The sequence below is a fragment of the Carcharodon carcharias genome, chromosome 19 (assembly GCF_017639515.1).
Source record: "Carcharodon carcharias isolate sCarCar2 chromosome 19, sCarCar2.pri, whole genome shotgun sequence".
Classification (NCBI taxonomy): Eukaryota; Metazoa; Chordata; class Chondrichthyes; order Lamniformes; family Lamnidae; genus Carcharodon; species Carcharodon carcharias.
In genome coordinates, this window is record NC_054485.1 from 52,872,139 (window position 1) to 52,888,825 (window position 16,687).

General features: G+C 41.2%; 1 protein-coding gene across 3 annotated transcripts in view; it reads left to right on the forward strand.

The window, feature by feature from the left end:
* The window catches only part of oscp1b (organic solute carrier partner 1b), a 70,614-nt gene that overhangs the window by 31,247 nt on the left and 22,680 nt on the right, over window positions 1-16,687 (forward strand). For all 3 annotated transcript variants that reach the window (XR_005946041.1, XM_041213074.1, XM_041213075.1), the window contains exon 4: window positions 2,591-2,671. Coding sequence is in view for 2 of the 3 variants with exons in the window: in XM_041213074.1 (XP_041069008.1) it covers window positions 2,591-2,671 (81 nt within the window). In the remaining variant the exon portion in view is untranslated. The remainder of the gene's footprint in view (window positions 1-2,590; window positions 2,672-16,687) is intronic.

Sequence of the window (16,687 nt, forward strand, 5' to 3'; positions counted from 1 at the left end):
TTTGACCATCCCGTCTATATCTTCTTGTAGCCCAAGACACTCAACCTCACTGTTAACCACCCGGCCAATCTTTGTGTCATCCGCAAACTTACTAATCCTACCCCGACATAGTCATCTCTGTCGTTTATATAAATGACAAATAATAGGGGACCGAGCACAGATCCCTATGGTACGCCACTGGACACTGGCTTCCAGTCACTAAAGCATCCTTCTGTCAATACCCTCTGTCTCGTACAACTAAGCCAATTTTGAATCCACCTTATCAAATTACCCTGTATCCCATGTGCATTTGCCTTCTTTATAAGTCTCCCATGCGGGACCTTGTCAAAAGCTTTGCTGAAATCCATATAAACTATAACAACTGCACTACCCTCATCTACACACCAGGTCACCTCCTCAAAAAATTCAGTCAAATTTGTTAGGCATGACCTCCCTCTGACAAAGCCATGCTGACTCCCTGATCAAACTTTGCCTCTCCAAGTGGAGATAGATTCTGTCCTTCAGAATTTTCTCCAATAGTTTCCCTACCACTGACGTGAGACTCACTGGCCTGTAGTTCTCTGGCTTATCTCTACAACACTTCTTACATAGCGGAACCACATTAGCTGTTCTCCAGTCCTCTGGCACCTCCCCTGTGGCCAGAGAGGAATTAAAAATTTGGGTCAGAGCCCCTGTGATCTCCTCCCTTGCCTCCTGCAGCAATCTGGGACACAAATCATCTGGACCTGGAGATTTGTCCACTTATATCAATTTGTTCAAGAACCTCGCAGTCTCTCTCCCCGAGTTCGATACCTTCATCCTCATTCTCTTGGGTGAAGACAGATGTGAAGTATTCATTCAACACTCCAGCGATGTCCTCTGGCTCCACCCATAGATTGCCCCCTTGGTCCCTTATGGGCCCTGCTCTTTCCCTGGTGATCCTCTTCCCATTGATATACTTATAGAATATCTTGAGATTTTCCCTACTTTTACCAGCCAGAGCTTTCTCATATCCCTTTTGCTCTCCTAATTGCTTTCTTAAACTCTACCCTGCACTTTCTGTACTCCACTAATGCCTCTGCTGATTTGCTTCCCTTGTACCTGCTAAAAGCCTCTCTTTTCCTTCTCATCATAACCTGAATACATATGGTCATCCATGGTTCTCTGGTTTGTTACTCCTTCCTATCACTTTAGGGGGAACATGTTGAGCCTGTACCCTCCCCATTTCCTTTTTGAATGCCCCCCCACTGCTTCTCTGCAGATTTCCCCAGAAGCAGCTGTTCCCAGTCTACCTTGGCCAGATACTGCTTTATTTTACTAAAATCCATTCTCTCCCAATCCAAAACGTTTTTTTGCAACTTGTCTATTTCTTTGTCCATAATAACTTAAACTGTACCATGTTGTGGCCATAATCCCTAAAATGCTCTCCCACCACCACCTCAGCCACCTGTCTGGCTTCATTCCCCAGAATTAGGTCCTACACTGCGCCGTCCCTTGTTGGATCCTCTCATATTGACCTAAAAAGTTCTCCTGTACACATTTCAAGAAATCCACTCCATCCAAGCCCTTAACACTATGTCTATCCCAATTAACGTTGGGAAAGTTGAAATCTTGAAATCACCTAATACAATTATCCTATTCTTATTGCTCTTACACACCCCTACAAATTATGCACATATTTGCTCCTCAATTTCCCGCTGACTATCTGGGGGTCTATAATAAACACCTAACAATGTGGCTGCTCCTTTTTTATTCCTAAGCTCTATCCACAAAGCTTCATTCGATGCCCCATCCAAGATATCATCTCTCCTTACTGCAGTAACTGACTCCTTAACTAATAAAGCAATGCCTCCTCCTCTTTTACCCCCTCCCCGTCTCACCTGAATATTCTACATCCCGGTATATTGAGCTGCCAATTCTGCCCCCCCCCCCCCACCCCGGACTCAACCACGTCTCAGTGATGGCTGCTATATCACAAATCCACGTGTCAATCCTCACCCTTAACTCATCTGTTTTACCTATAATACTCCTGGCATTAAAGCAGAGGCCATCCAGCCTTGCCTTACTCCCTAATTGCCGAATTAGTTTAAACTCCTCCCAACAGCACTAGCAAACCAGCCGGCAAAGATGTCAGTCCCGCTGTGGTTCAGATGTAGACCATCCCCACTTGTACAGGTCCTACCTTCCCCAGAAACGGTCCCAGGAATCTAAAACCTTCCCTCCTGCACCAACTCTTAAGCCACGTATTCATCTGCGCTATTTTCCTATTCCTAAGCTCCTGCCACATCAAGTTGTGAATGGTGGTGAACAATTAAATAACCAACTGGAGGAGGAGGTTCCACAATTGTTCCCATCCTCAATGATGGGGGAACCCAGCACGTCAGTGCAAAAGACCAGGTTGAAGCATTTGTAATCATCTTCAGCCAGAACTACCACATATGTGACACTTGGCCTCTTCCTGGGGTCTGCAGCATCACAAATGCCAGTCTTGCACCTTGGTCTAGCTGGGACATATAGTCAACTGTGTTTAGTACTGCGAAACAGATTACATGTTTCTGATTTGCTAGTTTGGAATATAATGCATGACTTTTTGCCTTTTTCTGATTGACAGACGTACAGCTGCCTACCAGCAGGAGAGTTTCAGCTCATCAGACAAACCCTGCTGGTTTTCTTTCAGGACCTTCATATCCGAGTAAGTGCACTGAGTCCCTGCTTGGTCTGTGATCCACCACGTACGCAACTGGGTGGAACTTACTGAGTCTGCAACTTCACAGATGTATTGCAGAAGCGTTTATTGTCTAGTCAAGGAGTAGATGAGAACTTTATGCCTGTTTCTTTGGGCCCTCACACCTATGGAAGCATAGTGTCCATATAGAGAAATGGGGGTAATTTTAACCTTGGCCATTGTAAAATGGGCAATATTGGATGGACCGCCCTTTATACACGTGGCCTGATTTTTCCTTTTGATTGATGTTGAAAAGATTCATGAAAGGATGCAGGAAAGATTAAGGAGAATGGTTCCAGGGAAGAGGAAATTCAGATATGAAGATAGATTGGAGAAATTGGGACTCTTTTTTCCTTGGAGCAGAGAAGGCTAAGAGGAGATTTGATAGAGGTATTCAAAATCTTGAGGGGTCTAGACAGAGCAGATAGGGAGAAACTGTTCCCACTAGTGAAAGGATTGAGAATGAGAGGGCACAGATTTAAACTAATTGACAAAAGAAGAAAAAGTGACATGAGGGAAAACTTTTTCACACAACGCGTGGTTAAAGAATGTACTGCCTGAGAGTCTGGTGGAGGCAGGTTCAGCTGAAGCATTCGAAAGGGAATTTGACTGCTATCTGAAAAGGAAATATGTACAGGGTTGTGGGGAGAAGATGGGAGAATGGCACGAAGGGAATTGCTCATTTGGAGAACTGACCATGATGAGCCAAATGGCGGCCTCCTGCGCTGTGACAATTCTATGATGCTGTGAAATTTGGCAGAGGCAAAAATACAGTAAATTATCAAAAATATAAACAGGAAGTGCCAGAAGAGTTCTGAAGAAGAGTCATGTTCAACTCAAAACTCTATTTCTCTCTCCACAGATGTTGCCAGACCTGCTGAGTAATTTCCAATGCTTTGTTTTTATTTCAGATTTCAAACACCACAGTATTTTGCTTTTATTTCAAGAAAATATTCTAACCAGCTTTAGGAAGCTCTGGGAAATTCCTCTCCCACTCTCCTCCTGCCCACCCCACCCAAGCCAATCAAGCAAACTCCAAGCAATTCTGGTAACTGATAATACCAAGCTCTGCTAGCTGCCCTGCCCCCCCACCATCGACAACTTAATACATCCCTTAAAACATCCTCATATCTCATTCAGCTCCATTCTGAAGTACTGCAGTGAACCAAGTAAGAACATGTTTTGGTGATCTATTCCAGAGATTGAGACCGTGCGAGGAAATAATCCTTGCCATCTAACATAACTTTTTCTGGATGCTTCGGTAGTTGAATATCCTTCTGACACTCACTTCCTTACTTCAGAATGAGTGAGAGCAGAATAGTTGAGGACAGTGATTACTGTGCAACAGCAAGAATCAGAAACCAAAGGATAGGAGGAATGAAGGAAAAAATAATAATGACGATGGTACCAGAAATGCATGGGTACACATGTCAGGAAAGGATGAACAGCCTTGGTCTCTTTTTTCCTCTTCAAAAAAGGCGGCTGAGAGATGACCTAATACAGAACTTCAAAATTTCAGAAAAGTTTTGATAGAGTGGATGTATTATGACCCATGCAGTTGATAAAGCAAAGCTATTTAAAAATCCCAGAGGGAAACTTTAAACAACTGTCATAATCTATAATTTTAAGTGCTTTGTTTGAGATGTGACTCTAAATTCAGGAATCAGACCACCAGTTCTCAAGCCTTTACGTTAACGAATTGAAAAATTTTATTAATTTACACAGCTTAAAATATATGTACACGTGGCTACAAATTACTACTATCATAACTTTGAACAAATTCCCAAAATAATCTCCATTAAGGCAACAGCAACCGACAGACTTAACCAAAACACCAGGCAAAGCATTTTCACTTTACAAATTCAAAATGAGTTATTTCGTTTTGGTTGCTGTGGAGCCAATTGGAGGCTTGCAGCTGTCTTTTGTTCTTACATTGCCTCTGCCTGCACACCCGAAAACTACTGAAGTTATACCTACCAGTCCCATTGAATGTTAATTCTCATTATATCAACAACCTCTTTTAACTTTACCTTTTAACAATGAAACTCCATTCATTGTACCAATTTTATTAGTAATATAAACATATTGCTTGGTAGCTGTTAGAAAGGCATCAAGTTTTCACCCCATTTCTTGGATGCTCTATTCAAAAAATGCATATGCACGCTATCCCTCTTAAATATAAAAACTAGTACATATCAAAGCACCCAAATGAGCTGGCTTTAATCCAATTAAGACATACCCGCAGATCAAGCCTCTATTTTAAAAGAAAAATATTTTCCAGAATATTATATACATTAATAACGCTTCATGACAACCCCTCCTTATCGAAAAATGAACCATCATAATTCTAAAAGCTTCATTTTAATAACTCATCTCACACCCATCTCCTATACTCATTACACTATTACATTACCAGATGCATGCATTAACATGTCCTTGGTATCAAATGAAATCACTCCAGTTCAGTGTCCAGGTTTTTTTTAAAATGTCCCAATTTCCTTTAAGTTTCAAACTCCTGATAATGGATCTGTGAACAGATTTTCTCTTCCAGCAATATGTATAATACGTAGAGTAAATGTTTGTAATAATAGACTCCATCTGAAAAGCCTTGCACTTTTGTCACAAAATTTGTCCAAAAACCTCAAAAGATTGTTTCTGATGAATTGTTTACAACATAAATTTCAAAATGCTGCAACGCTAACATCAAACTCAAGGTCTCTTTTTTGATTGTTGAATATCTTCTCTGTTGTAATTCAGTTTCTGTGAAAAATACCTTGCTTTTCAATTCCAGTATCATCTTATAACAGTACACCTCCAATGCCTATATCGCTTGTGTCAACGGCCAACTTGAATTGCTTGGCATAATTGGGTACTGCCAACACTGGTGTCGTATTTAATATAGTTTTCAAACTATCGAATGACTTCTGACACTCAAGTGTCCATTGAAACTTCTTGTCCTTTTTTAATGGTTCAGTCAGTGGAGCAATCACTTGGCTAAAGTTTGGTACAAATTTCCGGTAAAACCCACTCATGCCCAGAAATCTCAAAACTTCTCATTTTGTTGTAAGCACTGGGAAATGCAGGATAGCCTTGACTTTCGCATCTCTCAGAGCCACCTTACCATGTCCAATGGTATGGCCTAGTTATGTAACTTGTGCTTTTGCAAATTCACTTTTAGCCAAGTTCATCACCAAATTAGCTTCTTGTAGTCAAGTAAATAATTCTTCCAGATGTTGTAAATGTTCCTCCCACATCTGACGAGAAACAATTAGATCATCAATATAAACCGCATCATGTGGAGCGAAATGTGTCTTTCCCAACTTATTTCACAAATAGGTTTGTGCGACTGCAATAGCTTTTCCAAATCACTTTGACACTTGCTTGGAAGGTAACTTAATATTGCATTTAAATTTTCAAGCACCCCCTCGTTATCCAATTTGATTAGAGGAAAATCAATTTCAGAGTCCTGCACTTCTACTCCTTTCTCATCATTCACCATCACTAATACCTCATTGTTCCACTTCCCTGTCAAAGTACTTTTTAAAGCATATTTACATGACACACTCTCTGCTTCTTTCTTCTATCTGGAGTATTTATTAAATAATTTGCTTCACTCAATTTCTTTTCAATCCTGTAAGGTCCGGTAAATCGTGCACTTAATGAATCCCCAGGTACTAGTAATAAAACTAATACTTTCTCTCCAGAAACTAAACTGTGAATATTAGCCTTATCTGCTTTCAGTTCCATCACTTGCTGTGAGATGAAATTTGACCCCGATCTGATTTACAGAAAGAAGTACAATCATATCTTGTAAAAAAATTTAATTAACTCCTCCACAATCTTCTTAATTGTAATATTTCTTAAAGGTATCGCTTCAGGAAACCTAGTAGACACATCCATTATTGTCAAAAATACTGATTTCCACTTTTAGTCTTAGGGATGGGTCCTACACAATCAATCATGACCCTAGTAAAAGGTTCTTCAAATGCTGGTATTGGAATTAAAGGCGCAGGCTTAATCACTGCTTGTGCCTTTCCTGTTACTTGATATATATGACAGGTTTTACAGAATTTGACTACATCCCTATGCAATCCTGGTTTAAAAAAAAACCTCTGTATCTTTTCCTGTGTTTATCTAATTCCTAAATGTCTCCCCATTGGAATTCCATGAGCCACCCTCAAACTCTCATTTCTATAACATAATGGGATAACAACCTGTTGCATTTCCTTCCAGTTTTCATTTGCTGAGATGTCATCCGATCGCCATTTTCTCATTAATATGTTCCCTTGAAGATAATAAAACACTGGGATACGTTTTGCTTCGATCTCTGAATAAGCTTTCCGATATAACTGTTTTAATTGCAAGTCACTTTTCTGTAACTCCACTAACCTCTTTGAGTTAAACGCTTTAGCTGAACTGCTCTGCATTCCTTCCTCCTGAACAATGTTATCAAATACAGTGCCAGCTAATTGGATTTTGACACTTTCTTCTTGCCTTTGAACTGCCTGCTTATCTTGTTTATTTTGTTCTTCCCGATGGGCCTTTTATCTTGTTATAACACAATCAGGAAACAATCCAGGATAAAAGCAAAAAACTGCGGATGCTGGAAATCCAAAACAAAAATAAAAATACCTGGAAAAACTCAGTAGGTCTGGCAGCATCGGCGGAGAGGAACACAGTTAACGTTTCGAGTCCGAATGACTCTTCAACAGAACTAAGGAAAAATAGAAAAGAGGTGAAATATAAGCTGGTTTAAGGGGGGCTGGGACAATAGAGCTGGATAGAGGGCCAGTGATAAGTGGAGGTAGCCAAAAGATGTCATGGACAAAAGGACAAAGAGGTGTTGAAGGTGATGATATCTAAGGAATGTGCTAATTAAGGGTAGAAAGCAGGACAAGCAAGGTACAGATAGATAAAAACAAAAAAACTGCGGATGCTGGAAATCCAAAACAAAAACAGAATTACCTGGAAAAACTCAGCAGGTCTGGCAGCATCGGCAGAGAAGATAGGAGTTGACGTTTCGAGTCCTCATGACCCTTCGACAGAATTTGAGTTCGAGTCCAAGAAAGAGTTGAAATATAAGCTGGTTTAAGGTGTGTGGGGGGGGGGGGGGGGGGGGGGGGGGGGGGGGGGGGTGGAGAGAGAGAGAGAGAAGTGGAGGGGGGGGCGGTGGTTGTAGGGACAAACAAGCAGTGATAGAAGCAGATCATCAAAAGATGTCAACAACAATAGAACAAAAGAACACATAGGTGTTAAGGTTGGTGATATTATCTAAACGAATGTGCTAATTAAGAATGGATGGTAGGGCACTCAAGGTATAGCTCTAGTGGGGGTGGGGAGAGCATAAAAGATTTTAAAATATTTAAAAATAATGGAAATAGGTGGGAAAAGAAAAATCTATATAATTTATTGGAAAAAAAAAAGGAAGGGGGAAACAGAAAGGGGGTGGGGATGGGGGACGGAGCTCACGACCTAAAGTTGTTGAATTCAGTATTCAGTCCGGAAGGCTGTAAAGTGCCTAGTCGGAAGATGAGGTGTTGTTCCTCCAGTTTGCGTTGGGCTTCACTGGAACAATGCAGCAAGCCAAGGACAGACATGTGGGCAAGAGAGCAGGGTGAAGTGTTAAAATGGCAAGCGACAGGGAGGTTTGGGTTATTCTTGCGGACACACCGCAGGTGTTCTGCAAAGCGGTCGCCCAGTTTACGTTTGGTCTCTCCAATGTAGAGGAGACCACATTGGGAGCAACGAATGCAGTAGACTAAGTTGGGGGAAATGCAAGTGAAATGCTGCTTCACTTGGAAGGAGTGTTTGGGCCCTTGGACGGTGAGGAGAGAGGAAGTGAAGGGGCAGGTGTTGCATCTTTTGCGTGGGCATGGGGTGGTGCCATAGGAGGGGGTTGAGGAGTAAGGGGTGATGGAGGAGTGGACCAGGGTGTCCCGGAGGGAGCGATCCCTACGGAATGCCGACAGTGGGGGTGAAGGGAAGATGTGTTTGGTGGTGGCATCATACTGGAGTTGGCGGAAATGGCGGAGGATGATCCTTTGAATGCGGAGGCTGGTGGGGTGATAAGTGAGGACAAGGGGGACCCTATCATGTTTCTGGGAGGGAGGAGAAGGTGTGAGGGCGGATGCGCGGGAGATGAGCCGGACACGGTTGAGGGCCCTGTCAACGACCGTGGGTGGAAAACCTCGGTTAAGGAAGAAGGAGGACATGTCAGAGGAACTGTTTTTGAAGGTAGCATCATCGGAACAGATGCGACAGAGGCGAAGGAACTGAGAGAATGGGATGCAGTCATTACAGGAAGCGGGGTGTGAGGAGCTGTAGTCGAGGTCGCTGTGGGAGTCAGTGGGTTTGTAATGGATATTGGTGGACAGTCTATCACCAGAGATTGAGACAGAGAGGTCAAGGAAGGGAAGGGAAGTGTCAGAGATGGATCACGTGAAAATGATGGAGGGGTGGAGATTGGAAGTAAAATTAATAAATTTTTCCAAGTCCCGACAAGAGCATGAAGCGTTACATTGGAGAGACCAAACGTAAACTGGGCGACCGCTTTGCAGAACACCTGCGGTCTGTCCGCAAGAATGACCCAAACCTCCCTGTCGCTTGCCATTTTAACACTTCACCCTGCTCTCTTGCCCACATGTCTGTCCTTGGCTTGCTGCATTGTTCCAGTGAAGCCCAACGCAAACTGGAGGAAAAACACCTCATCTTCCGACTAGGCACTTTACAGCCTTCCAGACTGAATATTGAATTCAACAACTTTAGGTCGTGAGCTCCCTTCCCCATCCCCACCCCCTTTCTGTTTCCCCCTTCCTTTTTTTTCCAATAAATTATATAGATTTTTCTTTTCCTACCTATTTCCATTATTTTTAAATATTTTAAAATCTTTTATGCTCTCCCCATCCCCACTAGAGCTATACCTTGAGTGCCCTACCATCCATTCTTAATTAGCACATTCGTTTAGATAATATCACCAACCTTAACACCTATGTGTTCTTTTGTTCTATTGTTGTTGACATCTTTTGATGATCTGCTTCTATCACTGCTTGTTTGTCCCTACAACCACACCCCCCCCCCTCCACTTCTCTCTCTCTCTCTCTCCCCCCACCCCCACACACCTTAAACCAGCTTATATTTCAACTCTTTCTTGGACTCGAACTCAAATTCTGTCGAAGGGTCATGAGGACTCGAAACGTCAACTCTTTTCTTCTCCAAGGTACAGATAGCCCTAGTGGGGGTGGGGTGAAGGGAAGGGATCGAAATAGGCTAAAATATAGAGATAAAACAATGGATGGAAATACATTTAAAAATAATGGAAAAAGGTGGGAAAAGAAAAATCTATATAAATTATTGGAAAAGAAAGGGGGGATCGGAAAGGGGGTGGGGATGGAGGAGAGAGTTCATGATCTAAAATTGTTGAACTCAGTATTCAGTCAGGAAGGCTATAAAGTGCCTAGTCGGAAGATGAGGTGCTGTCCCTCCAGTTTGCGTTGAGCTTCACTGGAACAATCCAGGATGTTCCTTCTGCAGCACTTCTGTTGAAAACACTTCTATAGGCTGCTCAACTACCACAGGCATCACCCACATTTGTGATCCAGCTATATTATTACCCAGAATAAATTGAACTCCTGCAACGGGCAATTTTTCCACCACTCCGACTATAACTTCACCATTCTTCCAATTGCTCTTTAAATTTACGTTCCACAACTGAATAGCTTTAGCATCACCATGAACCCCACTTAATATTACCTCCTCCTGCAACACTTCCTCTGAACAATAAATATCACTATCCCACAACATTAAGGATTGACTCACCCCTGTGTCTCTTAATATTTTAATATCTTTACCTACTCCACCCTGTACACCTGGAAAGACTTTCCCTTCACACACAGTCTTTAAACATTCCTGCAATCTGCTCCTCAGGATTCTCTTGAATACACTGTGAACACATTCCCACTTCTTTACCTTTCACTGATTCTCCCTGTTTTTCCTGGCCACAAACCACTGGTTTCTCCTTTGCCTGAACCTCAGAACCCACAGTGCTTTTACTTCCAGAGTTTTTCTGTACCCCAATAATTCCTACAGACTTGTCCTGCAACGTCCAACACACTGACTTCGTGCGCCCCACTTTATTACAATGAAAACACCTCAATTTTTGAATGTCGCTTCTACCTTCAGCACCTTCCTTTTTGTTCTGAGCAAAAACTTCCTGGGAACTTCCAGCTACTCCGCTCTTTCCTAACTCCTTGCCTTCCTTTCACCTTCCCACTTTTTAATCCTTTTCCCATTTGAAAGGGTGACGGAATAAAGCTTTAGCTCTATGAACTAACTGATAATTATCAGCTATCTCTGCTGCTTGTCTTACAGAATCAACTCTATGTTCTTCCACATGAGTTCTCACTACCAAAGGGATTGAATCTTAAAATCCATCCAAAAAAAGGATTTCCCTAAGAGCTGCAAATGTTGTCTCTATACTTTTAACGCATGTTTCCACCGGTCAAAATTACTTTGTTTTACTCTTTCAAATTCCATATAAGTTTGCCCAGTCTGTTTTCACATATTCCTAAATTTCTGCCTGTTTGCTTCAGGAACCAACTCAAATGCACTCAAAATAGCTTTTTTCACCACATCATAATTCACCGACATTTCTTCTGGAAGTGAAGCATGTACTTCAAGCCCCCTACCTAATAACTTAGACTGTAATTAAAATGTCCAGTTTTCCTGTGGCCATTTCATCTGTTTTGCTGGATTTTCAAATTAAATAAAGAATACTTCAATATCTGTTTCCTCAAACTTTGGAAGAGCTTGTACAAATTTAAACAGTTCTATTGAAGGGTCATGAGGACTCGAAACGTCAACTCTTTCCTTCTCCGCATATGCTGCCAGACCTGCTGAGTTTTTCCAGGTAATTCTGTTTTTGTTTTGGATTTCTAGCATCCGCAGTTTTTTGTTTTTATATCCCTACTGGGTTCTACTCTAGAGATAAATCCTTCCTCACCTACTGACATCTCTTTTTTTAACTGCCAACATTTTCAATTAGAATTCTCTTTCTCTGTCTTTCTCTTTCTCCCCCCCCTCCATCTCAACAATTTCTAATTCCCTTTTAAAAGCCATTTCTCTGCCTTTTGCTTCTAATTCAAGCTTTTTCATTTGCAATTGAAGTCTCACTACCTCCAGCTGTGACTCATTAGTGTCACTTTTCACTTCCAACTGTAGATACTATGCTATACTTTTAACTATATCAGCTTTCCTAGCTCCTGTAGGTAACCCCAATTGTAATTTACTGCCAATTCTGTTAACTTTTGGTTATTTTCTCCAACCCATTGAGAGTTATCTCCTCTACTCCCAGACAAGCCTTAGCAATTGCCAAAGCCATCTTGCAGTCTCACCACCTCTAAAATACCTCACCAACTCCTGAATTCAAAGTGCACCTCATACTCGTAAGCTTTACGATCCACCAATTCCGAACCAATCGAGGAATTAGAAATATAATTTATCCCAGACGGGCCCCAATTGTTATGACCCATGCAGTTGGTAAAGCAGAGTTATTTTAAAAATCCCTGAGGGGAAACTTTAAACCAATCATTTTAAGTGTTGTGTTTGAGATGCAACTCTAAACTCAGGAATCAGATCACCAGTTCTCGAGCCTTTACATTAACTAATTGAAGCATTTTATTAATTTATACAGGTTAAAATATATGTACACATGGCTACAAATTACTACTGTCATAACTTTTAACAGATTCCCAAGCTAATCTCCATTAAGGCAACAGTAACCCATAGACTTAACCAAAACACCAGGCAAAGCATTTTCACCTTACAAATTCAAACCGAGGTTCTTTCCATTGTGAAGCCAGTTGGAGGCTTGCAGCTGCCTTTTGATCATTCATTGCCTCTGCTTGCACACCCAAAAACTACTGAAGTTATACCTACCAGCTCCATTAAATGTTAATTCTCATTGTATCAACAACATCTTTGAATGGGATTTCATTGTTAAAAGGTAAAGTTCATTGTACCAATTTTATTAGTAATATAAACATATTGCTTGGTAGCTGCTAGAAAGGCGTCAAGTTTTCACCCCACTTCTTGAATGCTCTATTCAAAAAAATGCTAATGCACGCTATCTTTCTTATATAGCAAAACTAGTACATATCAAAGCACCCAGTCTAGCTGGCTTTAACCTAATTAAGACATCCCCGCAGACCAAACCTCTGTTTTAAAAGAAAAATATTTTCCAAAATATTATATACATTAATTCTGATTCACGACAGATGAGAAAATGTATTTCCTTGTGGGGAAGTGCATAACTGGTGGGCACCCGTATAAGATAGCCAATAGGGAGTTCAAAAGAAACTTCTTTACCCAAATAGTGCTGAGAGTGGTTGAAGTGAATAGTATAGATCAGCGGTTCCCAAATTATGGGTTGCCACCACAATTGACGTTGCAGAAACAGAAATAAAATCGAGTTAATTTCCCACCCCCTCATGTTATTCCAGCAGTGGCAAGTAACCACAAACAAACATATGAATTAGGAGCAGGAGTAGGCCACTTGGCCCCACATGCCAGCTCTGCCATTCAGTAAGATCATGGCTGATCCGAATGTAACCTCAACCCACATTCCTGCCTACTCCTAATAACCTTTCACCCCTGTTAATCAAGAATCTATCTAATTCTGCCTTAAAAATATCCAAAGACTCTGCTTCCACTGCCATTTGAGGAAGAGAGTTCCAAAGACTTTCAACACTCTGAAATAAAAATTCCTTCTCATCTCTGTTTTAAATGGGCAACCCCTTATTTTTAAACAGTGACCCCCTAGTCCTATATTCTCCCACAAGAGGAAACATCCTCTCCACATCCACCCTGTCAAGACCCCTCAGAATCTTAAAGGTTTCAATTAAGTCGCCTCTTACTCTTCTAAATTCAAGTGGATACAAGCCTAGCCTGCCCAGCCTTTCCTCATAAAACAATCTGCCCATTCCTGGTATTCTCTGAACTGCTTCTAACGTATTTAAATAAGGAGACCAGTACTGTACACACTACTCCAGATGTGGTCTCACCAATGCCCTGTAGAACTGAAGCATAACCTCCCGGCTTTTGTAATCAATTCCCCTCACAATAAATTATAACATCCTATTAGCTTTCCTAATTACCTGCTGTACCTGCATAGTAACCTTTTGTGATTCATGCACTAGGACACCCAGATCGCTCTGAATCTCAGAGCTCTGCAATCTCTCACCGTTTAGGTAATAACCTTCTTTTATTCTTCCTGCCAAAATGAATGATTTCACATTTGCCCACATTATACTTCATTTGCCAAATCTTTGCCCACTCACTTAATCTATCTTTGTCACTTTGTAGCCTCCTTATTTCCTCTTCACAATTTACTTTCTTACCTATCTTTGTATCGTCAGCAAATTTAGCAACCATTCCTTCGGTTCCTTCATCCAAGTCATTTATATAAATTGTAAAATGTTGAGGCCCCAGCACTGATCCCTGTGGCACACCACTCGTCACATCCTGACAAGCAGAAAAAGACCCACTTATGCCAGCTTTCTGCTTCCTGTTAGCTAGTTAATCTTCTATCCAAACCAATATGTTACCTCCTATACCATGAGCTTTTAGTTTCTGCAATAACCTTTGATGTTGCACTTTATCAAATGCCTTCTGGAAATCTAAGTGCAATATATCCGCTGGTTCCCCTTAATCCACAGCACGTGTGACTCCTTCAAAGAACTCCAATAAATTAAATTAAATGGTTAAACATGATTTCCCGTTTGAAAAACCATGTTGACTTGATTTTTTCTAAGTGCCCTGTTATAACACCTTTCATAATAGTTTCTAACATTTTCCCTGTGACAGATGTTAGGCTAACTGGCCTTTAGTTTCCGGCTTTCTCCCTCCTTCCTTTTTTAAATAAAGGAGTTATATTTGCTATTGTCCAATCTAATGGAACCTTCCCCGAATCTAGGGAATTTTAGAAAATTAAAACCAGTGCATCAACTACCTCACTAGCCACTCCTTTCAAGACCTTAGGTGAAGTCCATCTGGACCTGGGGATTTGTTAGCTCTCAGCCCCAACAATTTGCTCAACACCACTTCCCTGGTGATTGTAATTTTCCCAAGTTCCTCCCTCTCTTCCGTTTCCTGATTTACAGCTCTTTCCGGGATGTTACTTGTGTCCTCTACAGTGAAAACCAAAGCAAAATACCTGTTCAATTCATCTGCTACCTCCCTACTTTTCATTATCAATTCCCCAGACACACACTCAGTAGGACCAATGCTCACTTTGTTAACTCTTATTTAAATATCTATAGAAACTTATACTATCTATCCTTATATTATCAGCTAGCTTTCTCTCATACTCTAATTTTTCCCTCCTTATTAATCTTTTTGTCATTCTTTGCTGTTCTTTATATTCTCTCAAATCTTCTGACCTGCCACCCGTCTTTGTGTAATCATATGCTTTTTCTTTAAATTAGATACTGTCTTTAACTTTTTTAGTTAACCACAGATGATGGGCCCTAACCTTGGAGTTTTTCTTTCTTATTGAAATGTATATATTCTGTGTATTCTGAAATATCCCTTTAAATGTCTGCCTCTGAACTTCTATTGACATATCCCTTAACCTCTTTTGCCAGTTCACTCTGCTTTCATGTCCTAATAATTGCCCTTATTTAAGTTTAAAATACGAGTCTTGGAAGCACTCGTTTTTTCCTCAAAATGGATGTAAAATTCAATCATATTATGATTGCCATTATCTCGGGGTACCTTCACTAGAAGATTATCAATTAATCCCATCTCGTTGCTCAATACCAGGTCTAGTTGGCTCCAGAACGTGCTGTTCTAAGAAACTACCCCAAAAACATTCCATGACCTCCCCTTCTATGCTACCTTTGCCCATCTGATTTTTCCAATCTTTTTGTAGATTAAAATTCCCCCATGATTATTGCTTACCTTTCTGGCAAGCTCACATTATCTCTTCTTTTATACTCTGTCCTACTGTGTAGTTACAATTAGGGGGCCTGTACACCATTCCCAAAAGTGACTTCTTGCCTTTAACATTCCTCATATCAACCCAAACCACTTCTACATCCTAGTTTCCTGAACTTAGGTCATCCCTCTCTTATGTGCTAATACCATCTTTAATTAATAGTGCCATCCCTCCACCTTTTCCTAACTTCCTTTCCTTCCTAAATGTCACATACCCTTCAATATTCAGGTCCCAGTTTATATCATCCTGTAGCCATGTCTCTGTAATGGCTATCCGATCGTACTTATTTATTTCTATTTGCTCTATTCAGTTCACATTCTGTTCAGTTCATCTGTTTTGCTGTGAATGCCACGTTCATTTAGAACCAGAGCCTTTAGTTTTGTCCTTTTATAATTTTTGTAGCATCTAGCCTTTTCTGCTGATTTACTCTTAGATTTGTACTCTGATCCTGTCACAATCTTTATCATTTCCGTTATTTGTTTTACCACATCTTCCCAAATTTGATCCGTTGCCCCCACTATTCAGTTTAAAACCCCCTCTACTTCCCTAGTTATGTGGCTCGCGAGAACATAACCCCAGCATGGAACAGGTGTAGACTGTCCCAACGTTACAGATCCCACTTTCTCCATTACTGGTGCCAGTGCCCCGCGAACCAGAATGGACTTCTGCCACACCAGTCTTTGAGCCATGCATTCATTTCTCTAATCTTATTTGACCTATGCCAATTTGCACGTGTCTCAGGTAATAATCCAGTAATTATTACCTTTGTGGTTCTGCTTCTTAATTTGGTGCCTAGCTCGTCATACTGACTATTGTAGAACCTCCTTCCTCATCCAGCCTATGTCGTTGCTACCTACATGGACCACGGCCACTAGATCCTCCCCCCACTCCCGCTGCAAGTTCCTTTCCAGCCCTGAGCAGATGTCCCAAGCCCTGGCACTGGGCAGGCAACAAAGCAGTCAGGACTCTCGCTCTTTGCTACAGAGAACAGT